The sequence below is a fragment of the Spermophilus citellus genome (genome assembly GCF_964194105.1).
Source record: "Spermophilus citellus genome assembly, chromosome: 17".
Lineage (NCBI taxonomy): Eukaryota > Metazoa > Chordata > Mammalia > Rodentia > Sciuridae > Spermophilus > Spermophilus citellus.
In genome coordinates this window covers 36659290-36684131 of record NC_138199.1, presented here as the reverse complement: position 1 = coordinate 36684131, position 24842 = coordinate 36659290, and the positions used below count along the sequence as shown (strand labels likewise).

The following is a 24842-nucleotide window of genomic DNA, read 5'->3' as shown; positions in this document are numbered from 1 at the left end:
AAGAGCACCTAACTAAACAGCTGGAAGTCCCTGCTTTAATTTCCTTTCTCATTTTGTAGATTTGGGAACAGCATTCTCTGGACCATTTATGAAGGGCCATGTAATGAGTAGGTAATGTTTTTGAGCCCTCCTACTGTTTTTTATACCCCTGAATGAGCTGGAGAAGCACAAAAGAGCACAGAACACGCCTGCTGTCAGAACTGTGTGCGCCCATTACCAACAGATAAAACACACTCGAAATACCCAAGGGCCTTGGCAGAATCTCCCCTCTCCCAACATGCTGCAGCTGAGGTCCGAGACTAGAACCAATCAATTGTGATTCTGGAAGGCAGAGGAAAACTTCTAAGGGGACCTATTAGAAAGTTTTTTTTTTATCATCAACCACTAAACACCTTAAGAGGTGTAGTTGGCAATGTTATTCTGGGCCACTCGACTCAACCTTATACCAAGACAGAATAATCTGGGCCACAGTTGGGAGCAGATTTTCCTGTCAAGACTCTGCCTTTCACCTTTCTGCTGAATAGTTAGTACTGTAGTTTATAAAGCCTACCAGTTTATCAAAGGGATTGATTCAGCTTCCTCAATTCCACTGTGAAACAGGTCTGTGTATGCAACTCAGTTAGATCTAGCAATAACTTCAAGGCTCTCCCTCCTTTCTCTGCTGAGGCCTCATCTCCCCTATCTCCCAACTTTCCTCCTAGATAGATAGGAACTGAAAATAACATACTGGTGGCTGGTTGGTGACCTCAGTAAGAATTGGAACTGGTGCCACTCAGTTTTAAAAATAAGAACTTGCCTTTAAATCTCATCTTTTGGTGAAGGTTTCCATTGGGGAAAAAAGATGTCAAACAGCCGATTCGTTTTTGTATTGTCTTTATTATTACACCAAATAAAAGTTGGGAATTCTAAGATCCCATTCCAGTTCATATTTAACCCAGGTAGAAAACCTGCTATTTTATCCTTGAGCCTCCCCTTTTGTCCCTCATGGATCCTTGGTCTTAATTATCACAGCAACATCTAATTCCTCTAGTTATTCTGTGGATTTTGCTGTGATTGCTGAGATTTCAGTTGAGACTTGTTTTAAAAGACTTGGACAGCTGACTGGTTCATAATACCTTGGAATAGTTGGATCCAAACTAATAAGAATAAGCTGTACAGGAATTAGTGCTCAATATATATTGTATAAATTTGTTGAAATCTCTTGGATGTGAATGTGTTACTTCAAGTGGCTTATATTAAGATTCTCAGACTCACTTGGGTGTTAAAGCAAACCCAAATGTGTATTTTTTGTTACAGAGCTCTGCTTTATAATTTTGTAATAAAGTTTCAACATAGATGCCTGTTGGATCTGGTGTGAGGATGCCAGAGGTCTGCTAGATTATTGACAAACTGATAAACTACAGGTAAATCCAAGGCTATGTGCACAAGGGTATGCTCTTGAGAGATTATTTTTTGAAATGTTGGGCCATGGGACCTTGGTCAGTATCCCTGCTCAGAAGCAGTATGTGGAAGAGGCCATAAAACAGCTGGGAAAGGAGAAGAAGCTGTGATAGGGAAAGGATGAATCCCTAGACCAAACGTGAAGAAGCACCAAATGAGTTCAGATATTTACAGTAATCTAGTTAGTATTGCTAAGCATTCAAGATCTAGGTAGAAAGGAATCGAGGACAGCCAGTGTAGCCAGTAAAAGTCTTCAGGTTACCCTGGCAGGTGTATGGTAGCTTTTGGGTACAGTCGTGGTATGGCTGAAACGGCTCAGAAAAGATGGGCCCAGCTTCAAGGGTAGACTGCGTGTGCATAGCCCTGCACATTCTTTCCTAACCAGCTGCCCAGGGGGAGGAGAGTGCAGCCCTTGGGAGAGTAGGGTGATGTGGGTACATGTCCTGTGGTTGAAGACAGAAGAGGAGGGAGACTGGCCCAGAGGAAGGTTTGAGGCTGAGGCACATCATTTGGTTATCAGTGCTGTGGACGTACCCAGTGGTGACTTCTACCTGTTGCCAGCCAGCAGCATCTAAAGAACAGCTGAAAAGGGGGCAGATGGCCAGTGGCCTGGGGAGGTTTAACATGGTGATGATTAGGGTCAGGTAGAAATAAAGGGTATAAGATTGTATATACAGTCTAATCTGTGCAGCAAAGAAAAAGATGCACCCAAGACTGGAAGGAAACATACAAAAGACTGATGAAGGTAAATTGAAGCTGATATCCAGGAAGGCAGAGAAGGGTCAAGGGCTGAGCTTGTGGCTAAGATCATGGCCTGTGGCTGGGAGGCTGCCCCGAGGATAAAAAGTCAGTGCCTTTGGCAGAACTCGGAGGGAAGTCTTGTTCTGTCCTTGCCCACTTGCTTGGCCTGAGGCTAGAAATCTATGCAAGCCATTGCTCAGAGGAGCAGCTTTGTGTCCATAGGACAGACTAGGGTGTCTTAGTCCCAATACTGAAGCCGGACTGAAGGGTGCCAGTTCAAAAACATGAGGTCACCTTTCCTAGCAAGGACAGCACCTGCACCACCTCCCTGCCTTCCAGGTGGAAACCAAGGTCACATCCAAGCTGGCCTGTAAGCGGCCTGACTGGCAGCCTCCCATACCTTAGCTGAGTACATGGGGCAGGGGGTGTGGCCCTCTATCTTACAAGTTCAGATGCTCACGTGTTTAAAAGGGTAAATCCAATTCAGGAGGTAGACAAACAAGCCTGCTAATGCAATAAGGAAAAAGAGCTCATTCTCATGAGGTGGCAAGACTGAGACAGAAGCCAGTCTATAACCACACAGAATCCTGATGAGCCTGCAGTCAGAGCAAGGAGAGTTTAAACAGGCAGGCATAGTTGTGGGTTCTGCAGTTAAAAGCCCTCCTGGCCACACAAACCAAAGGTGACATTCCCAACTCTACATATTGTGTGCCACATTCTGACATGTATCTAAGGTCACTGACAGCCACCCTGTGATTTAGGAGCAATGAATTTCCCCATTCTATAGGAATTGATGCTCAGATGGTTAACTTGCTAAGGTTATAGCTATTAAATTTCAGGACTGTCTGTACCTGTCCATTGTGGTGGTCACTACTGACTTGTGGCCATTTGAATTAAAAGAACTTGAGTTCCTAAGTTATGCTAGCCACTTTTTTGGAGGGTGGGTACTGGGGATTGAACTCAGATGCTTTACCACTGAGCCACATCACGACCCTTTTTTGAGACAAGGTCTCACTAAGTAGGACCTCACTGAGTTAAGGCTGGCCTTGAACTTGTGATTCTCCTGCCTTAGCCTTCTGAGTCACTAGGATTTTAGGTGTGCACCACTGCACCCAACATTTGTCACATTTCAAATGTTCAACAATCATATGTAGATTCAGAGTATATTTCCATTTTATCTATTGCTGCAAAAACAGCTACTGGTACCACTCTTCTATACAAACTGTTTTCCTTTTGTTCTTCAAACAAATCAGTCACAGGTGGCACAGGAACTGGCAGGTCTTTGAAAGCAGGGCATGTAGACTTGTACTGAGGTGTGGATTTGTATTCTTAAAAGGCATTTATTTCCAGATTTTGAGAAGGCAGGTTGATATTTTTGGAGCCTCTATAACCCCACCCTAGTAGCCCAAATAACCTCCCTCCCCATACACAGGCCTCATTTCCACCCAATCCTAGTCCCTCCCCTGTAATAGAGAACACGGAGAATAAAGTCATCAAAATTAATTTTGTTCTCTTTCAAAAGATAGTTAAGTTTTGCCAAATGTAAGATGCATTTCTTGGGGTGGTCTTTTAAATACAGCTTTAAAAGGAATGGAAGTAAAATGAGGCAGCGAGAAGTCTGCCGCCAGCTTTAGTAGCCCAGCCTTCAGTCCTTGACCACTAAGGAAACTAAGGGAATGGTGGGAGAAGGACAGATGCTGCAGGATGTTTCATTTATAAAAATAACTCAGCTTTTTGAAGAAAACAAAAATGACAAAGCCAGCACCCAGATTTGAGATCTGCTTAAACAGCAAGAAAAACTGACTTGTGCCCACAGCAAATAATTACTGCTCCAGAAGAGACCATGAAGACTTGGCAGATTTTGGAAGACTGCTGCCTGAAGATGAAAGGACAACCCCCTGTTCTTCCACCTCCTGCCTCCAGGCTAAGGCTGGTAGAGTAGTGTGGTAAGGGAGCAGATGTCCCAAGGGGGCAGGAAGACCTGAGTCCTAGCAGGGAGCTACCAGCCTCCGTTTTCGTATACATGCCCAAATCCACTCTGGGGAGACCAGCTGGGCCTCAGGGTTCTTGTCCCTGCTACCCAGCACGTGTGTGGCTGAGGCAATGTCAAATTCCTGCACTAGGTCCCCATCAAATGCCACAAAGTAGCGTCTGAGACGGCTGAAGTCTGGGGTGGAGGGTGGCAAGTGGAGCCGCACCCCAGTGAAGATGTCCAGCAGCACCTGCAAACACAGAGGGGTCAGGGAGGGGTTGGCATGCAGGTGGGTCTTTACCCAGCTTAGTATAATACAGTTCACTTAGGACAAGAGCCAGAGATGGAGGAAGCCTAAGGTTTAGGACTTAAGTAGAAAGTGCGTCCTGGAGAAAAGACACTGGTGCCAATCCCCCCCCCCCCCCCCATCCTCCAGTTACTCTGGATGACACAGGCCTGACATTCCTCCCTTCCCTGCCAGGTGATGAGGAGGAGGAGATGGGTTCCAACATTTGGGACCTAGATATGGGAAAAGGATGTGTCTCCAGGAGCCAACCAGTGGCTGTGACTCAATGACCTCCCCTTAAGATCACAGTCCACTGCACAGGTGGGTAGACTGCAGGGTCAGTAGTCTTGCTCATTACTATGCATAGGTTCAAGGGCTTCAAGGAAGAGAGAAGAGAAGGAAATGGTTTCTACTAGTCTGCTGGGAACTGGGTTCAGGCTATGAGTTGTCAAGACTTCTGTGCTTCTCTTGGGTGGGGCACAATCATTCTAGGGATTAGCTTTACTTCTCCCTCCACCCCTTGGGCCAGCAGTTCCTCGGGGTTGAGCCAGTGCTAACCCAGCTCCTGGCCTCAGCAGGCGCTCAACAGATGTTGCCAAACAAGACTGACAGCATAAAGGGGAAAAGGCTCCTCCGCTGGAGGAGAGTCATCAAAGCAGTGCACTCTCCCTCCTTGCTGGCTGGACCTGATCCCCCAACCACAGACTCACGCTGCACCCCACACCCAGACTGGGCTTTCTCCCCTTTAATGTAAATTTGACTGGGGACTGGCAGCTGGGCTCTATCTCCTGCCTGCTGGCACAGCTTTCCTTCCTCTCTGCCGGCTGGCTGGCCGCCTCTGCAAGGTAACAAGAGGGCACAGGGTGGAGTAGCAGCTGGCCTGCCTGAGGGAGGAGCAGCTGTGGGAGGGGAAGGACTTAACAAGCCCCCCCCCCCCCAACTACTCTGCTCATCTTTCAAAGTTCATGTGCACAAGGCTGGAAACGCTGGGCCCTGGCCAAACTGGCCTGCCTCTACATTGTCATTGCACTCACCTTTGCTTGGTATGGCATCTCATCAGTAGCTTTCCTCTTCTCCCCAACTTTCACTGAAGACTTTGAGGTAGGCTTATTGCCTGCAGGACAAAGTTGTGGATGAGAATTAGGAGAGTAAGAACTGCTGATCATGGTTCCTAAAGTTGGGCCAGATCCTTCCCCTGCCATGAGCATGGGTGAGAGGGAAGAGTTATCAGCCCAACGCTTTAGCTCAAAAGTGGCTTAGTCCCCAGGCACACCAGCTCTCTGGTGCACTATCATTCAAGTTTGCTGAGCTGATAAGGGGTGCCTAGCAGAGCAGCTTCTGATCCATGGCTGGACACACACCAGGAATGTGGTCATTGTCAGCTGCAGTGGATACATGATCACATGTTCTCAGAGCTGGAATGTGAGATTGGGTCCCTGCCCCTATGGCCCCCAGACCCCCTTCTTTATCCTGGCTACCTTTGCTGTTGGGGATCCTCAGCTTCCCTTCAGCCTTCTGGGCACTGGGAAAGGGTTTGTTGGGGGAGGCTCTGGGGACCTTGCGGGATGCAGCAGACCCAGAAGTGCCCTCGTTCTCGCCATTGCTGCCTCCTATAGTGGAGCTTCCCTCATCTCCAGCCACCACAGTGAAGTCGGCCTTCTCCTTGGACAGCTGATAAAGTTCCTGAGAAGGAGAAGATCAGGTGCTATCACTCCCTTTCCCAGACATGCCTCAGAGGGTGCTGTGTGGTCTGTTTTAGGCACGCGTGGCTGGGGAAACAGGTGAGAAAGACAAAGAGCAAGGAGAAAAGGAGGTGGCTTCCTTGGTGCTTTTCTAACATGGAGCCTTCACCTGAGTAACTGGTGCAAATCCCTGTTCTCTTGACTCCAGCTCTTAATCAGCAAAGGACTTGGGCAAGGCCTCATGAGGCAGCTAGACCAAGGGCCTTTCAGGGGATCCTGAAGAAAGTGAGACCGTCTACTTGGAGCTGGTGGGAAGGGCCCTCATGCCAGTTTGGTCCCCCTTTACTTGCTCTCCTTGCTATATCAGTGGAATAGGGTCACAAGGAAGACAGGACATGTCAATAGGCCAGATGCCCAAGATTCTAAGGCTGAGATGGGGTTGGAGGACAAACATGCAGCCTGAGAGCTGGAACCTTGAGTTGGGGGAGGTTAGTGGCAGATTTCCAGTCCTTGTCATCTCGGATTCTGGTACAGCGGGGAAATCGGATGGATATCCCATCAGCGGTGTGAGCCTCAGATTTGGAGAATTCTGCCCCTGTGATCTCCCATACAGCAGCTTTCTGTCAAGAGCAAGGCAGGAAGGTCAGGTCATCTCTAGTTGAGAAGGAAACACCTCCCATCAGCCAGAAGCGAAACAGAATGAGTCAAAACACAGAGGCTCTGGCTCGCAGCTAGGAGACCTAGGTGCTAGTCCTGCCTCTTCTGTGAATCCATTATTTAGAGATTAGGCCAGGTCCCATTAGAACAGACCCTCTGTGACAGGGGGTGGGTATTCTATTATCTTCCTCCACTGAAGACAATTCCTCAGCGGTGGCCAGTCATCCCTAGGCTTCTCACTTGGCTGAATAATCCAGATCCCCATCTCAAGGTGACTTTCTGTGAGGTTCGGATAACTTCTCTGTGGCCCTAGAGAACTAACTTGCAAACTGATTCTGTAGGCTAGAAGACCCCAAGCCACTGGGGCTGATACCTTTGGGTCTGGAACGATGAAGTCAGGATAGTAGATCTTGTTTATCTTCAGCCAGGAGGGTATTTTGCTGGGATCCTGGAAGAAGAAAGATGCTGTTCTGGGCTGTTCCTAAGCTGCAACAAGGCTTAAACCCCTCTTTTGGTAATGAAATTGTGAGATGTGACCAACTCCTCACCCATGTAATCCTCCCTGCTCAAAGGGAGTGAGGCCTCCGGGACATACAGGCCACTGTCTACAAGGCGGGCACTCCAAACAGCACTCTCCTTACTGGGGAGGAGATAAATGATATCTGCAGTCCTCAAAGCGCAGCATCTGCCTCATAACAGCCCATCAGAAGCCAGGATCAACAGGGTCCCTTGCTCACCTTGCTGATCTTCACCATGTCCAGTTCCTTCTGTAGGCGGGCAAGGGTTGCATCGTCATGGCCTCCCGCACACTTAGTGACTGTGCACCACTTCTGGCTGCTAGGGTCATAGCAGCCCATGAGGAAGATCGACATCATGCCACCTGCAGGGTAAGGGTAGGGAATATGGGCTGAGTGTGAATAGCAGAAAACCACCTCTGCCAACCCCACAAGTCCCATGGGAGGCAACCTCGTGGAGAGGAAGCGGTCCCCTTGGCATCAGGGTGCCAGAGTTCACCTCTTCTTAGCTGTGTAATTGAACCCAGGGCCCTGAGTTTCCTAGGCAAGTGTTCCACCACTGAGCTACCTGTTCTAAGTGTGTGATTTTTCAATCTGTATGAACTCAAATTTCCTCTATAAAAAATTAGGGGTAATCACACCCAACTTGCTGGGCCCTAGCGAACTGAATAGTGCCTGTCATACAGTAAATCACCTAAAAAGTATTAATCCCTTAGATGCCAGCTTCCTTCCAGTTAGGAGATTTTCCCTGAAAAGGAAAAACTGGCCCTGATGAAATAGCTTGTGGTAAGCTTCCTTGTGCCAGGACAGCTCAGGGGATTCTTGCTAGAGTTCACTGTGCCAAGTCCATAGCTCCCAGGCCCATGCTGGCAGATCAAGCCAGGAAAAAGGCCAGCCTCTCTGACATGGCACTTTCCAAGAGTACCACTACAGGGACCAGCAGCCACCCTGACCTTTGCTTCCTTGTCCATAGAAGGCCCCAAGAACGACCAGGTCAGCTGTATCAGCCATGGCCCCCTCATTCAAATAGTCTTTCTTCACTTTCAGCCAGTGCCGCTTTCCAGGCTCATATGTACCCTGAAGGGACACGAAAGAGAACACAAAGTACAATGGAAACTCCCTGAGGCAGGGGTTTAGCTCTTCACTGCTGCACACCAGCCCACACGGGAAGGGCCCTGGACTCCAGGCTCCTCAGGAGATGTATAAAACCCATCCTCCTAATCCAGAACAGACCTGTCAAGCCCCAGAAAGGATCCCCCTCAGCTTCCACCCCCACCTCTTCAGATGGCACTGCCATGTGTCCAGGACAGGAAAGGCTCAGGGGAAAGCAACAGGTGTGATGACCTTACCTTCACATCCTTCAGCACCAGCCCTTCCAAGCCCTCCCGGATCACCCGGTTTATCATGTCAGCCAAGTCTGAAGCTTTCTGAGGGACAGCAGGAGAGATGTTGAAGATGGTGTGAGAAGAGGATGGCACAGGAGTGCATCGACGGCATGCTAGTCGAGTACCCACTGGAAACGCCCTAACTTGAATACTAGGGACAAGGGATTTGTAAACCAGGGAGCCTCTCAACCAGAGAGCGGCAGTGGCTTGGAGGCACAGGGTGCTTACCTAGGAAGGACTTCCATGCCCTGTCCTCCTAGGTAACGAACAGACAACAGACACAAAGGCAAACACATCAGCCACCCCCAGAAGGACAAGTAAGACTCAGTCTGTCACACTTGTTGTGCAAGGGGTTCTGTGTCCTGCTTTTAAGCCACATGACTCTGTCTAGAGTAGGTTCTTCACTTACTGTGACTTGCTTCATTTCTGAGAACATGATCCGGTTGGGAATTTCAACCATGTTGTCATGAAGAAACTTCCGCCGCTCACACAGAGGCCTAAAGGGGACAGGAAAGCTGAGGGAGGGATCTTCCCACCCCTAACAGCCGTTCTGAGGAGGGAAGGAGCACAATGATAAAATTGCTGCTGCATGAGAGGGTCTGACGTGAACTAAAGCCCTCATGTGTGACAGTTCTGCTGCCATAGGCTGCAGGGCTCCATCCTGACCGAAGATGGACAACTGTGAGCAGGGGTATGGAGCCAGTTAGCCAGTTCATAGCTGTAGTTCCTGTTTCTACTTTATGGAGCCAAGGGAGATCTGGCCTCTAGCCCAGATTATATAAAATATGGTCTCATTTGAAAAATGACTCCCACTTGGGTATTTTTTTGCCTTGCTTCATCCTAACCCCAAGGCTGGCAGGTCCTTGGGTCAGCAGGCTGTCGGGCCTCAGGATGCTGGTTTCTTGGGCCCAAGCCTTTAAAGGCAGCTAAGTCAGGACTGCTAGCTCTTCCCAAGACAGTCCCACCCACAGCCACCCCTACCATCAATAGGGAGTTTCCTACTGCCAGTCTCTCCTGAAATCAAAACCTCTGAGCAGAAAAGCACTTGCATTATGCCCTGAGGGGTGTCACTGGAGAATAAACTGAAACCCTGCTATGTTCACCATCTCTGTCTCTCAACAGTCCATCTTGCTTTAGCAGACTGAGATTTCTTTGGGATTTGTGTTTCCTCTGAGATTTAAGCTCACAGAGGTAAGTCTTCCTTACAATGGATGGGGAATTGATTTGTAGCAACTATGCTACCTCTCAGTTCCCTCCTGCTCTTGCCCCTACCAAGCTCATGGATACAAAGGCACATATGCTAGTCACTTCCTATCCCCTCCTTCCCAATGAACCCCCTACATTCTTACCTAGGAAATTAAAATAGGTTCCTGGGTTTAAGGATGCTAGCCAGGCCTCGGGGTATACTTTAGTAACAGAGTACATGCTTAGCATGCACAAGAAACTGTGTTAGATCCTCAGCACCAAACAAACAAACAAACAAAAACTAAATCAGTCAACTCACCTGTCCATCAAGCTGACACCATTAAAGTAGATACAATCAAAAACAAACAGGCAGACATTAGCATCTTGGAAAGCAGCTTTCTGTAAAGACAAAAAGAGGGCATAAAAAATGGGGAGATGGGGAGTACCAATCCACTTCTGAAGGCTTCCTGAAGCACCTGATAATTCTATTTCTGCCCAGAAGAACCTGGGCCATAAGGGCAAACAGCAGACGGGGATCACTATAGTTGGGATTGTAAATGTTCACCAGAAGCCCATGTGATAAAGGCTTGGTCCCAGGAAGGTATTAGTAAGAGACAGTAGAATTTTGTGGGAGGTGCTTTGATCATTGTGGGTATGTCCCCAAGGGGGATCACGGGACTCTGGCCCCTTCTTCTCTCTTTGTTCCCTGGCTTGTGATCCATGTGGTTTTGCTCTACCATGAAGAGGTCCAAAGCAATGGGCTCCTCAGATCTTGGCCTGGAACCTCAGGAACAATGAGCCAAAATAAAAGTTTTCTCTTTATAAATTAGCTCAAGTATTTTATTACAGTTATGGAAAGCTGAATGACAGAACTGAATGAAAATCAATTACAAATTAGCTCCTAATAGAGTCTTTTTATGGAGTAAGAAATACTAAACCCAAGACTAAATAAATTCAGACACAGTTCAGAAGCAAAAAATAAGCCCTATCCTAAGTAACTTATTACTCCCTTTGGAGACAGACAGCACATGCATTTTTGCACAAATGACTTAACCCAGTACCTTGTGCACTCCTAGGGTCCCAAAGGGCAGTGGTTTGCCTGTCTTGTTGTCAATTAGGAGCACCTCAGAGTCCAAAATCATGCTGTGGCCTCCAGGAAAAGCCTGGGGGATGTAGTCCTTAAAGTGGGCCACCTGGAAGTGGAAAAGTATCTTTGATGAGGGATGAACAGGCGGCAAAACCCCGAAGCCAAGCCATAGAGATCAAAGCCAGACCTCAGAAGGAACACAGAGCAACATGCTCTGTGCAAAACAGCTAATGTACAAAACTGTCAGCCACCTGGACAAGATGTGGCTGCTTTAGTACCTCTGTCCAGACCTGGGCAGAAGTCAGCCCATGCTGACACTGTCTATGGGCTGTAGAGAAGGCTCAGATTTGGAAGAAACAAAATGAGCATTTGGGGGAGGAGGTGGAGGTAGACAAATGTGGGGGGTGGGGGAGGAAAGAAAAACAGGTGGGCAGAGATTAGAGCCTATTTTAGAAGACAGATGGTTATTAGGCTTAGAATTGGGATGGGGAGAAATGAACTCCCTCCAGAGCAGGAAGGAAAATGTGAGCAGAATCTTCCCTAAGTAGGAGCTCTACTCCCAGAGCCATCTAGAGATTAAGAGAGTATGCCTGGAATTGGATTTGTCTTGATAAAGGCAGAACCTTAATCTTCAACAACTCTAGTCAGAGAGAAGTGCCATCAGAACTCAAGGTATTTTCTGTCAAGTGATAACAGCAATGGGAACCAAAAAGCACATCTCTGGCTCTACTTCCCACCTGGGCAGGCACATGGCTGCCCCTACCCAGAATGCTTGGAGCAGGATCAGGAAAGGCTTGCCCATCTGTCCCACTCCCTGTCAATAATCCAGCCCTTTAAGAACCCACAACACAGGAAAAGCAAAGGATGAGTGAACCTGGTATGGGAAAGGGCTGGAAAGCGATACTCAGTTGTCTTCCTGGGTCACATGAGGTGTCCATCTTACACCACCCTCACCAGGGCACTTCCTGAGCACCTGCAGAGAGTCCCACAGGACATGTGACCCTGCACTAAAGTGTCACATGAGGCCACTGCTCAGCTTTCCTTTCAAACACCTAAAACAAGTAGCCTGACTGCTTGGTTCCAGTGCTCCAGCAGGAAGGCAGGGCTAAAGGGAGTACACGGAGTGTAGAATGCATCCCCTTGACCCCTGGGGGCTCTGGAAAACTGAGTCAAAGCTTGAAAGAAGAGGGTAGCAAGGTCAGGTCACTCCAGCTGCTTTTCCCTAGAGACACCTACAATGACTTGCCCCTAGGAACTGAAAAGGGCTCAGGAATGAGATTTTATCGCCTCCCCCAATTAGGGCAGGCTCTGGGCTCCCAGCTGTCCCCACTCCAAAAATGAATTTATCCACTCATTAAACAAACAAAAAGTCTTTATTGTGAACTCTAGCTGGGAGACTATGGAAAGCTGGCTTTGAGATTCTTAGCAGCAGGAAAGGAAAAGACAGTCCCAACAGAAAGCGATCAATACCTTGTGAGGCAGGACGGGCTTGAGACTGCGGCTAAAGTAGCTGAAGTAGTCCCCATTCTTATGCACCTGGACTCGCTCGCCATCATACTTGATCTCAGAGAACATGCCGTTGGGACACTTCTTCATTGCATACTCGATGGACTTGCAGGCCTCGGCCTTGGGGTGGGAAAAACAAAGCCTGGAGATTTTCAATGACGTGCAGCTTAGGAAGACAGCCAGAGAGCCCAGAATAGGGCTGTCAGCCAGGATCTGGGTTCTGGGACTGACTGTCCATGGTGCACGCTCAGGGCAAGGACAGAGCTGAGAATAAAAAAGGCTGGGCAGGGGCTGGGATTGTGGCTCAGTGGCACAGCGCTCACTTAGCATGTGCAGGGCCCTGGGTTCGATCCTCAGCATCACATAAAAATAAATGAATGGAATAAAGGTTTGTGTCCAACTACAACTTAAAAAAAAATATTAAGAATAAAGAAACGAACAATACTTATTCTATAGAACTGTTTAAAAAAAAGAAAAAAAGGCTGGGCAATACTGTATTCTGAGCATCAAATCATTACCAGCATTGACATAGGAGCTTGAGTTTCGAGGAAGATGAATGCTATTTATTGCAGACAAAATTCCGCTGAAATAATATTTTTTAAATCAATAATTGAGGCTCCTGCAGGGCCTCTAGCTTGATAATACATCAGTTACCACAGCACAGGAGGCAGGCAGAGGTCAGAGTAGAGACTGTAGGTGCCAATGAGGCTGGCAGGGTGATAGTGATCAGGGATCCCTAGTACAGGACCATCCAGACAGAGGTGTGCTTACTCTCACACCTGTACCAGCCTAACCCAAACAACAGTTACTGTTTTGGGGATTCTTTTCAGGTCACATACATAATCTCATTTCATCTTTGATGTGGCATCTTACATGATAGATAGCATTTTCATTTTATGGATGAGAAAATTAAAGGTCAAAGAGGTTAAGCAGTCATTTAAGGTTACACAGCTAGTACACAGCAGGAGTGAGATTTTAATTTAGGCTCAACTCCAAAGCTTGTGTGTTCAGCCACTAAGCTATGTAACTCATGCCATTCTTCAAATGACAGGCTGTACAACACACTCCAGAAGAATTCCTACAGAAGTCAAAAGGCCACTACTTCAGGTGACTGGGGGTCCCTGTGGAGATGTCACTGTTGGAGTGCCAGCTGTTCCACACTCCTAGTAGGGAGAGGACATTTCTCTATTCCAAACAAAGAACCCTAAGGCAAAATTTCAAAATAACACATAAGAGAGTTCCCAAAAAAGCACCATACACTGCTGGAAGACCCAAAGGGCCTCATGGTAGGCATGGCAGCATTCGCGGGGTCCTGCTGCACAGGAAAACCAATGCCACAGAGGAGATCCCCATTCTCAGGATAGGAGCAAATGTGCAAGCTGATCTTTGTGGAAGTTAGTCTTTCTTCCTTAAACTTCCTCTCCCTTCCCAGGTTACCCTATCATAGGGAGCCTGGTTCTGCTGCCCACTCCAAGCCACCCCGCATCAGGTCAAAGGACCTCAGGGTTCCTGAACACAGCCCTATGTTCAAGTATGACAGATAAGCTATTTTAGGTAGGTGCTTCAAGTCTCACATGTCCTTCCCACAAAGAAACTAAAAACCAAGAGAGACTGAGTAACTCGCTGAACACTCCACAGCTGCTTGGTAGTAGAGTGGGAACTGGGTTCTGGCCAGTACACCCCATCACCTATCTCCTCCTGTGCCTTCACTTCTAGAGAACAACACTCTGCTGCCTCTCCTCTCTTCCTTCCCCAAATCCTCTCACCCTGCAACCAGTCTCAACAGTCATCCCTACCAGATCCCACCCCAAGGGATGTGCAACGTGCACAGCAGGGCAGGGCAACGCTCCTCACCAGCATGGGCTGCACAGGCGTCATCAGCGAGGCCTGGACACTCAGAGCCCGTCTCTGTCCTGGATCCTTCTCCACCTCCTGCTCATTGCGAAGGACCCGCTCCACTACGTCCTGCAGGTTACGTGAAGCTTTGAAGGCTTCATAGGCATTGGGGTCGAGGGCATCTAACCTGTCAAGGGAGTAAGGAACCAAGACGTCTGTATTTGACACTATGGCTTTGGATAGCAGTCTGTTCTCAGAGGGGAGAGACCCTCATCAGTCAATATGCAGTTGTGTTCAAGTATCTTGAGGATTCACAGTAGGAGAAAAATCTGACAATTCAGTCTTTTGAGACCTTTATCTATCAGGATGCAGTCTTAGCAGAAGAGGGGGCTGGAATGGGCAAAAGCTGCATTCTGTGCTTACTAAACATGCTCCATACTTTCAATCAAAACAACTCTCTGCAAGAGGTATTGTTACCTCCACTTCACATAAGAAAATGGAGGTGGAGACAGGATTAAGTAACCTAGGAGGCAACAAAGTGGAATGAGGATTCAAATCCAGAGGAGGACTCCAGAGTCCTGATACCAGCTGGGAACAAAGGAAGCTTAGGCTGTCCCAGGAGACGATACTTACACATGTTTTGCACCTGAGTTCATCTTCAGATCATGTTTGATCAACCTGATGATGCACTTAAGGTCATTGGCCGTACACCTAAGGGAATGAGGCCTATTCAGTTTGATCTCTGAAGAGCTCTGCACCCCCAAACCTTTTTTCCCAAGTAACTCCCTCTCCCTGAGCTCATCCCCATTGGATCTGACTTGCTTGGGGCAGCTCCCCCACCTGGAGGCGATGTCCTGCAGGGCCTGCTGCTGCTCATCCTCCTTGGTGAGCTTCGAGAGCCGCAGGAGGAATTCATCCACTTCCTGGATGGTGAGGAGGCTCTTGGCAGCTGGAGGGAAAGACTTGCTCTGCTCAAAGAAGACTCTGATCGTCTCTGACACGTCACCCTGTCTCCAAAAACCAAAATGCCACTGCTACAACCCCAGGGTGGCCAGGTGTATCCCCTAAAACCTCAGGACTAAAGAGGAGTCAAGAAATTTCACAGTTCCTGTCTCCAACTCAACATATTTACCTCACTTCTCAGAGACTATCTCATCAACAGTTCTAAAAGGGGCGCATCTCTCCACATAAAATATGCCCACCTGGCTTAGCTGAGAAGAGACAGCACTATTCCAAGCCCAGTCAACTTGATTCCTGCTTATGAATTTGAGCTAAGAGGTAAATGCAGTCATCATATAGTGAGGATTCTTGGAAGTTTACATATGTGAACTGGCGGCTGGGGCTGGAGTCACGAACAGATCAATGATGAATGATAAGCCCGTGGGGGAAGAAAGCAAAAAGAGTCCAGAATGAGGGCCCCACAAGAGACAGAGCACAGTCTCAAGTCCTGACTTCTGAGATAAGGCCTTTTGTGGCTAAGCAGTGGTATGGGTTCAGTCCTCAGAAACTTATGACATTAACAGCTGCAGCCTCACATTCAGCTTCCCCTGTACCGGAAGCTTGCTCAAATAGATTTCAGTTTCCTAAAACAGTACGTGCCTAACCATTTAAAAAATGGCTGCAGGTGCCTGGCTTGGTGAACCCCACCTGGAATACAGTCTCCCTCCCCCTCCCTCTGACCTGCTCCAGGTCCCGTGCCATATCATCCGGGTTACAGTTAAAAATGCGGCTGAAAAGCTTCACAATCTGCTTATCATTCAAGTTGTAAACACTCTTAATGACACCTGGCAGCAGCAGCTTCACTGTTAGGTACACATCACCCCGGAAACCATCTGGAGAGAAAAAAAGGAACCCTTCTTGAGAAATAGAGCTTAAAACAATGGATGAACTCAAGGAAGCAGAGGTTTAAAAAGATCTATCACTGTGCTCCCACAGTACCCTGTGCAGATCACTAGTTCAGAGGCCAGAATTCAGTGGTTGGCTGTTTTTGCACCTGTCCCATCTTTAGCTCCTGGATGAATTCTCACAGGGAAAAGCCATGACTTTGACTTCATGTCCCCAGTGACGAGCACACTTACAGATGCTCAGTGACATGAATGTTATATGAATGAAAGAAACAGAGTTGGAAGATTCTATTCCAAGCTGTGCACGTAGTTCACAAAAACTTAATATGCAGGATAGTAAATTTTCCTACTGGTTGAATGAGATGAATTTTTCTGCCTTCCTAGGGACAGGATAAGAGCAGAAGAAAGATGCCACAGTCTCTGAAAATTGGCTACAAAATTTGAGAGGTCTGGTGGCAAATGCAAATGTGAGGTCCATTGTTCAAAACTGTTAAGAATTTTTTTTTTTTTTTTTTTTGTACTGGGGAATTGAACTCAGGGGCACTTGACCACTGAGCCACATCCCCAGCCCATTTTTGTATTTTATTTAGAGACAGGGTCTCACTGAGTTGCTTAGTGCCTTGTTTTTGCTGAAACTGGCTTTGAACTTGCGGTCCTCCTGCATCAGCCTCCCGATCCCTGGGATTACAGGTATGCACCACTGCACCTAGCCAAAATTTTAGGAATTTTAAGACAGTAATAACAGAGTACTAAACCAAGCATGGGACCCTGTGCAACGACTTGTATGGCAGAGCCAGCCAAGGCTCTGAGCTTTCCAGGGAAAAGCCCATTCAGGATGCTCCTGGCCCCACCTCCTGCTGAGCCTTTCCGCAAGAAGTCCTGGATGATCTGGGTCTTCGTGTTGTAGCTAGGATTATCAGCCACCATGGCACACAGCTTCCTGAACTCCCGTAGCAGACAATCCTTGTGCTTGGGGTCACATTTGCTTGAGGACAGACTTGTCTTGCGGGTGGGGCTTGAGGGGGCTTGATTAGAGTTGTTGGGCTTGGCTGTTGAAGAAACAACAAAGATGATTCATTTTGCCTTTCTGGGAAAGGAGGAAACTCAACAGGTATTCTGTTGGTGCTTTATACACAGTTTCACTCAGTCCCTTCAAAGAGCTCCCTGGGGTAGACATCACTGTATCCACTAAAGGTCATTTCCCCAAATCTCAGAGCTATTAATGGTCAAGGAGCAATGGCACCCTCCCTCCGGAGCTGTGAATGCTTCAGAGAGGAACACAGGCTGTGCCAAGACTGACCAGGAGGATCTCATCAACTGTAAAGCCGAAAAAAGAAAAGCTGGGGACTGGAGATGTGGCTCAAGCAGTAGCGCACTCGCCTGGCATGCATGCAGCCCGAGTTCGATCCTCAGCACCACATACAAACAAAGATGTTGTGTCCGCCGATAACTAAAAAATAAATATTAAAAAATTCTCTCTCTCTCTCTCTCCTTATATTCTCTCTTTAAAAATAAATAAATTCACATTAAAAAAAAAAAAAAGAAAAGCTAGGTTGAGAAAGGGGGAAGAAATCAAGGGACATGTTAGTCAATGTGAAGTTACTGCTCTCATAGATTATCAGAGCTGGAAGGAACCTTCAAGATTATCTAGTGCAAATCCTTAGTGATGAGAGGACCCAGGCCCAAGAAGAGCAGATGACTTCCAGGATCTCCTACCTCCATGGTGGCAGAGCCAGGACAAGGATGCCACCAAGAAATTCAGGTCCCAGTGGTGTACTCCCAACATTCCCTCCCCTCACCACTCCAGCCTGTTCTTTCTGTTTGTCAAATTAAAAGGTTGCTTATGAGTAGGACTTTCCTCCAGATACCTAAAAATAATGCTGAACAACTCTTTAGTGATTCCTTCTCACTTCCTTGTGCTCATTTACAAAGCAAAAGCAAGGCCATCAGCAAGCTGTCTGCTGACATAAGCTTCTTGTCTGGGCTTGTAAATTATAAATCTGTCATTGTCTCTGACCCGGACTCTAAATCAGATTTTAGAGAACAAAATCTCAAAAGCATTGATGTTCAGCAAGGTTGCAAGCATAAGGACACCCCATTCCTCTCAACTCCTTCCAAATTCAAAAAAAAAAAAAAAAAAAAACCAGGGCCCTTCCAGGTTCATGTTGTCCTTATCTTCACCTGGATTCTTCTCTGTCTTTGGCCTAGTACAAATCTAAGGTTTTAAAATACTAAAAATCCTACAGTTAGGCACCATTTTTACAACGTTATCTCTTATAGTCCTCAGGAGAACACTGGAGTAGATCAGGCAGATGCTGCCACTCTCAATTCACAGAAGCTCAGATAGGTCAAGACTCGCTCAGGGCTCCAAGCTGCCAAGCAACAGGGCTGGAACCAGGCTCCAACACTCCAGCTTCAGGTCCAGGCTTCTTTCAATCACATCAAGCTTCTTTTAATTCCCAAACAGCTTTATTATTTTCTCTGAGTCAATTACAAAAATGTCTCAAAATAATAAAAAAAAGTATAGGATTTGAGTGAAAGTTCTTTCACTCAAATCCTATACTTTTTTTTATAGGAACACTGGGACTACAGCCAGACTTCAATGCACATACTCTATCATGAACCTAAACTTCAGCTTTCTCGTTCATAAAGTAGGCCTTATAAGAACATTTCCTAAAAAAAGAAAAAAAAAAAAAAAAACAAAAAACAAACAAACAAACAAAAAAAGAACATTTCCTACAATTAAGTGAAGACGAGATAAAAGCCCCTAGGCCAAAGCTACCTGTTTTTGAAGGCCAACAAACAATCCTGATCTTCTCATTCTAGCAAGATCTTCCTGAATCCTTGGTCCAGGAAACAGTACTTCTATGTTATATAAAGAAACCACATGTACGTGATTATATGTGTATATAGGGTAAAGAGAAAGAAAAAAAAATAAACACTTTACTGTTCACCTGTCCTGCTATAATCCAACCCTTGGGAGATGGGATTTGAATACAGAGCCCTCTGATTCCAGAGAGCACATGCCTCCTGACGAGGCTGCAGCTTCCAAACAGAAGCTTAGATCCTTTGTTCCTTCTTGCTCCTCGTACCACAAACATTTCAACCCTTTGACAAAGAGTTGTAAGAAATAAGAGAAATTAAGGGATATGGTCCGTGCAGGGTATCTCCCTTCTTCTACCATACTTTCCTCTCCAGTTCAGGCAAGTTTAGGAAGATAATTTCTCAAAGTCTTTTCATTACAAAAATATAAGGAAGTAAAGGGGCAGGTTATAAAAATCTGCCTGAACCAGGAAATAACTTCACATAGAAAAAGTTTTAACAAAACAAACCTCTTCCTGACACAAGAGATTAAAGTATACAAAGACAGGCCACACATGTGGAGCCCCAAGGGAAGCAAATTATTGAGACAAAAAAGCAAAATTTTCAACAAGTCAAATAAGAGGACCTTAACTTATCTTACCTGAAAAGCCAGAAAACTTTCGGGGATTGGTGTTGGTGACAAGTGACGCTCCTTTCCCTGGGGATGCCACCTGGCCAGTTGTTGTCAACTTAGCTTGCACAACAGCTTTCTTCTTTGGTGTGCCTGCTGCCTTAGAAGACAGATCTATAGAACCCCCCCGCCCCCGCAAAAAAAAAAAAAAGAAAAATATCCTCCAGTGAAAAGTCTCATAAAAATTCCAAATTATTAATTTCTTTTAGAGGCTTGCTTGGTAAGCCACTCCCATGAGCCTTAACATGGCCTAGTGGCAGGCAGGTCTTCTTGAATGGAGGTGGTAAGATACCAGGTGAAGGGAAAGGAAAGGGAGAGGATTCTGGGGACAAAAGACCCACTAACCATTTACCTCTATGAGTAACTTAATTTTTTTTTTTTTTTTTTTTGTGGTGCTGGGGATTGAACCCAGGGTCTTATGCAAGTGAGGCAAGCCCTCTACCAACTCAGCTATATCCCCAGTCCAGAGTAACTTAAAATTTTCATCAACTTTCTTTACCTCTTATCCCACATATAATAATTTTCAGAACTAAGAGGACTTGAGAGAATCAACAGTTGCATTTTTTTTTTTAATGAACCCAGGGCCCTGTGCATGCAAGGCAAGCACTCAACCAACTGAGCTATATCCCCAGCCAAGCAGTTGCATTTTGATAGATAAAACTGGGGGACAGCTCCATGGAATAGCCCCAATTTACAGATGAATAAAAAAGTACAATGAAGACAGATCAGAGCATGCTGGTTTGGCATAGGAAGGAAATTTCCAGCTGTTGGCTCATCTGAGGTCAGCTGATGGTTTACCTGTGTTTCGTTTCTTCTAAATGAGAGATGGGTAAAGGTAACAAAGGCTGAGGCCAATGGCTGACACAGGGCAGAGTGGATGGGGAACTTGAGAATGAAGCATGTGGGAAACAGTTTCTTCTCCTATAAGTCCTTTATTTTTCCTCTCAACAAGGATAGATTCTCTTTTTAAAGCCATTTACAAGTCTTCCTACAGCAACAAGAACTGTGATTAACTGAAGATATGAATATTAAACTGGGCAGAGTGACACAGACCTGCAATCTCAGCAATTTAGGAGGCTAAGGCAGGAGCATACCAAGTTTGAGATCAGCCTGGGTAACTTAGCGAGAACCTGTCTTAATATTTAAAAAAAAAGGGGGGATGGGGTGGGGCCAGGGGTGTAACTCAGTGTTAAGAATACCAATGGGTTCAATACCCAGTACTGCCAAAAAAAAAAAAAAAAAAAAGGATCACTTTACAGATGCTGAAGATCAAAGAGGACTAATTGAACTTGAAAGTACTGGTGTAAGATTTCTAAATATGCAATATGCACATATGCATGAATGTATGTACATGTGAATAGGCACATGTATCTATAAATACCTGTGTGTTTACGTGTATGTACACATAGGTATTTTCTAGCTCTATCTGTCCCAAGGGCTTAAAAGCTAAGCTACCCCATGATGATGAGAACATGTAGCATCCAGATTTTTGTGTATGGGAGGTACCGGGGATTGAACCCAGGGGTGCTCTACCACTGAGGCACATCCCCAAACCTCTTGGCCAGGCAAGCTCTACCACTGAGCTACATCCCCAGTGCCCTTAACCTAGTTTTTAAATTTTGAGACAGGGCTCATTAAATTGCCAAGTCTGGCCTCAAACTCCTGCATCAGTCTCCCATGTTGATGGGATTACAGGTGTGAGCTACCATACCCAGCTTTAGATTTGAGTTTCTAATATCATTCTCCACTAACAGGAACCTGGACTCTTAAGAGAAACGGCATAAGATACACACAAGATTCTGTGACTGGGGTAGGATACACACAAGACTAAGGGTTTCTTATTATGCTGAGAATGAAATATTTAAAACAAGTAAAAAGAAAAAAAAACATGAAGGTGAACAGGATACAGAAAGCAGCTGAAAGGGGCTGTTAAGTGGCAAAATTAAGTACAGCAATGAATTATAAGTCACAGGGAAAAAATATTATGGTCCTGGAAGATAATATTTCTGTTCTTAAGATACATGAACTAAAATATTTAAAAGTGTGGCAGCACCTGCCTGTAATCCCAGCAATTTAGGAGGCTGAGGAAGGAGGATCACCAATTTCATGTCAGCCTCAGCAATTTACTTGTCTCATAAATACATCCAACTCAGTGGTAGAGCATCCCTGCCTGCAATCTCCAGTACCACACACACACACACACAAAGGTAAAAGATCATGATGTATGCAACTTACTTAAATGGTTGGGGGTGGGGGTGGATAAAAACTAAAAAATGTGCATGTGTAAAGAGAGGACATGAACACAAATGATAAAGGAAATAAACTCAGCAGTAGGTAAACCTGGTTACAGAGGGTAAGTGTTCTTTGCACTATTTTTATTCTTATACTCTTGTGAGTTTGAAATTATTTTCAAATAAAATGTTTAAAAGCTTAAAGAAAAAAAGGAACAAAAAAAGGGCTTGCCGGGCATGGTGGCACACACCTGTAATCCCAGAAGCTTGGGAGGCTGAAGCAGGAGGATCTGAGTTCAAAGCCAGCCTCAGCCAAAAGCAAGGCACAAAGCAACTCAGTGAGACTGTCTCTAAATAGCATACAAAACAGAGCTGGGGATGTGGCTCAGTGGTTGAGTGCCCTTGAGTTCAATCCACAGTACCCCTCTCCAAGGAAAACAAAAAAACTGGGCTCTCCTCCCCTCCCTTTTTCCATCAGCCACAGTGTGATGAGAAAGCCCTACTCCCCATCCCACCTGCAATGTGCTGGGTGATCTGTTCCTTCTCGTTGTCTTCCAGCTCTTCCCAGCCTTCCAGCTCTGTGAGATCTTCAATTTTTTTTGTGGTGGCCCGAGCCCGCTCCAGCTTCTCAAACATGCACTTAATGTGGTACCATTCTTTCATGTCACCCCCAGACTCGGAGAAGGGATTGGGCACCACCTTGCCTATGCGGCACACGCCCTTCACAATCTTCTCCTTGCATTTTTTGCAGCCAGCTGTGCTGCGCTTGGCGTAGTCCACACAGAACCGTTGCTCGGCCATCTCACAGGGGCTACTGCAGAGTCCCACATGCGACTCTGGCGAGAAAACAAGGCAGGTGGCACGTGGTCTTAGATGGGCTCCCTGGAATGACAGAACAGGCTTTCTTCGCTGGAAGAGGCAACGCCCACGTAGCAGATCTGTTTCCAAGCACTGGCTGAATTTCCTTATGTCAGGCCAGTGATATTGTTCTCGGAACAGGCACAGTTCTCTTCGGCCAAGTGCACACAAGATTTTTGGGAAGAGGATCTTAAAGGCCAAAGTCATATAGCTACATGAAAGGACAGGAGACAACAAAATGTGAGATGTAAACGAGAAGCCAGGCTTCTAATTTCCCAAAGACCACAATCTCATACAGTCCATGCTGACTAATCACTTTCCAAAGGATTAAAGACTCATTGCCTAAGTGAAGCAGAGTTCCAGTACGGGAAAATCCAGTTTCCAAAAAGGTGTTCAATTATCTAATGTACATAAATACATCTAGTAAATCACAATGAAGAGAATCTAAATAACAAATTTTTTTTCCTCAGGCCATCAACAATCTGATACTCATAATGGATGATGACCTTTAAGCATTACAAAATCCTTAAGTTTCTTTTTAATCACCAAGAAAAATGAAATAATGTTCATGAAGTTTTAATTAGAAGTGTAACACATATGCCATCCCCAGAAAACAAAACCACTATATAGATTCGTGATCTAAACAGAAGCCCTCGTTTGAGAGGCTAAGAATTTAGCAGAGCCCAGAACCAGACGGTTCAGGTTCAAATCCTAGCTAAGCCACTTATGAGCTGTTGTGTTCTTGGTGGATTACTTAACCTCTCTGTAGCTGTTTTCTTGTTTACAAAACATATCTAATAATAGTAACTAAATCAAGGGGTTTTTTCCCAAGACTAAAGCCTTTAGAATAGGGCACACAGCAAGGACTCAATAATGTTGGCTCCTACTAGTCAGTGCAGCAGTTAGTTAATCTTTAAACTGAGGATCCCTATGTGCAATTAACCTGTTTAATTCAGCAACTTGAATCAGGGAATGCTGCAGCAACTAGATGGTCAGAATCGAAGGAACTGATAAGTCAAGCCATGTGGTTTATCAACTGTGATTCATTCAGACTTTTTTATATTTGTTCTTAAATAACTTTATTGTTCTAATTTTAAATACACTGGGAATTATTTTCAGTCTGCACAGTGCTATGAAGTGAAATTACTACTGCATTATAATAAAAGCGAGCCTTACAGCAGTGCAACACGGTGCAGAGAAAAGCAGGTGGACTGAGGAATCACGGATGGGAGGGCCAGTCCGTCCAGCTTAGAACTGTTACCCTGGCGGAATCTCTGAACTTCTGAGTCTTAGTTTTCTTACTTCTAAAACGGAAAATAAGACCTACCTCGAAGGGTGGTTGGGGAAATTACAAAGAATCCATGGACGGGCTGATGGTAACGGTGGAGTTCTGAACTCTCTGAAAATGCATACAAAATATGTATATTTGACAATGTACATTTTTGGAGCGAGAACATCAGTAAGTTTCGTGAGATTCACAAAGAACTGCATAACCCCCTGAAGTTGAAGAACCGTCGCGGAGGTGAGCAAGGCCAGGAGGCTCACAAGAGCAGCTCAGGAAAGCTGGACCTCAACGCGATCCTTACAAGAGCAGCCCGCGGCCCCCAGGGGAAGCAAAGGAGAATAATGAAAGGGCCCGATCTGGAACCGGATCGGAGCGCCGAGGCCTGGCCGCAGCCGCCATCCCGGGGCCTCTGCGGAGCTCTCCGGGTAGGACGGCCGCCGGCCGCGAGAGGCTCCCAAATCCATCCAGGCGCGGGCAGTGGGCGGCCCCTGGGGGTCCCGGGGCGCCGCGGGCTCCCGTGGGCTCCCGGGGGGCCGCCACGTCACGGAGGGTGTGCCCCCAGGCTCCGCAGGCGGGCGGGCGGGCGGGGGAGGAGCCGGTGGAGGCTCCCGGGCAGCACTGCGCTGGGGCCCCGGCTCTGGCCCCGGCCCGCTTCCCTCCCCACAGCGCGCCCAGCCGCGCCGCCCCTCACCTGCCTCCCCGGCTCCAGCGACCACCACTCGCCTCCGGACCAGGCGCCCACAGGCCGCAGGCGGCCCACTGGCGGTTGGAGAGCCTGTCTCTTTAAATACGGGTCCTTGAGCTGGCGGCAGTACGCAGGCGCAACGACCGAGGCCGTA

The 24842-nt window shown here is 46.6% G+C and overlaps 2 protein-coding genes across 6 annotated transcripts in view; one reads left to right on the top strand and one right to left on the bottom strand.

Annotated features, from left to right (window-relative positions):
- Positions 1-24842, top strand: part of RFFL (ring finger and FYVE like domain containing E3 ubiquitin protein ligase) — a 96096-nt gene that overhangs the window by 62600 nt on the left and 8654 nt on the right. The window contains exon 7 of one of the 4 annotated variants that reach the window (XM_081271099.1): positions 9801-10131. The exons of the other annotated variants lie outside the window; for them this stretch is intronic. Coding sequence (XP_081127225.1) covers positions 9801-9823 — 23 coding nt within the window. The 3' untranslated portion in view covers positions 9824-10131. Of the gene's footprint in view, positions 1-9800; positions 10132-24842 lie in introns of those variants that run through there. 4 annotated transcript variants of the gene reach the window in all.
- On the bottom strand, positions 1312-24813 carry LIG3 (DNA ligase 3). 2 transcript variants are annotated; one of them, XM_081271090.1, is made up of 21 exons: positions 24695-24813; positions 24046-24117; positions 22376-22929; positions 19600-19743; positions 16988-17185; positions 15973-16124; positions 15133-15299; positions 14926-15003; positions 14311-14479; positions 12421-12576; positions 10925-11056; positions 10183-10262; positions 9088-9175; positions 8643-8720; positions 8247-8370; positions 7516-7658; positions 7152-7226; positions 6595-6741; positions 5918-6122; positions 5474-5553; positions 1312-4403 (listed from the first exon to the last, which is right to left on the bottom strand). In XM_081271090.1, the coding sequence occupies exons 3-21, from the start codon at positions 22923-22925 to the stop codon at positions 4170-4172; spliced, it is 3000 nt and encodes a 999-aa protein (XP_081127216.1). In that variant the 5' UTR covers positions 22926-22929; positions 24046-24117; positions 24695-24813; the 3' UTR covers positions 1312-4169. The 2 variants fall into 2 exon arrangements, with proteins under 2 accessions (XP_081127216.1, XP_081127215.1); XM_081271089.1 differs by lacking the exon at positions 24695-24813 and having other exon boundaries at positions 24046-24529.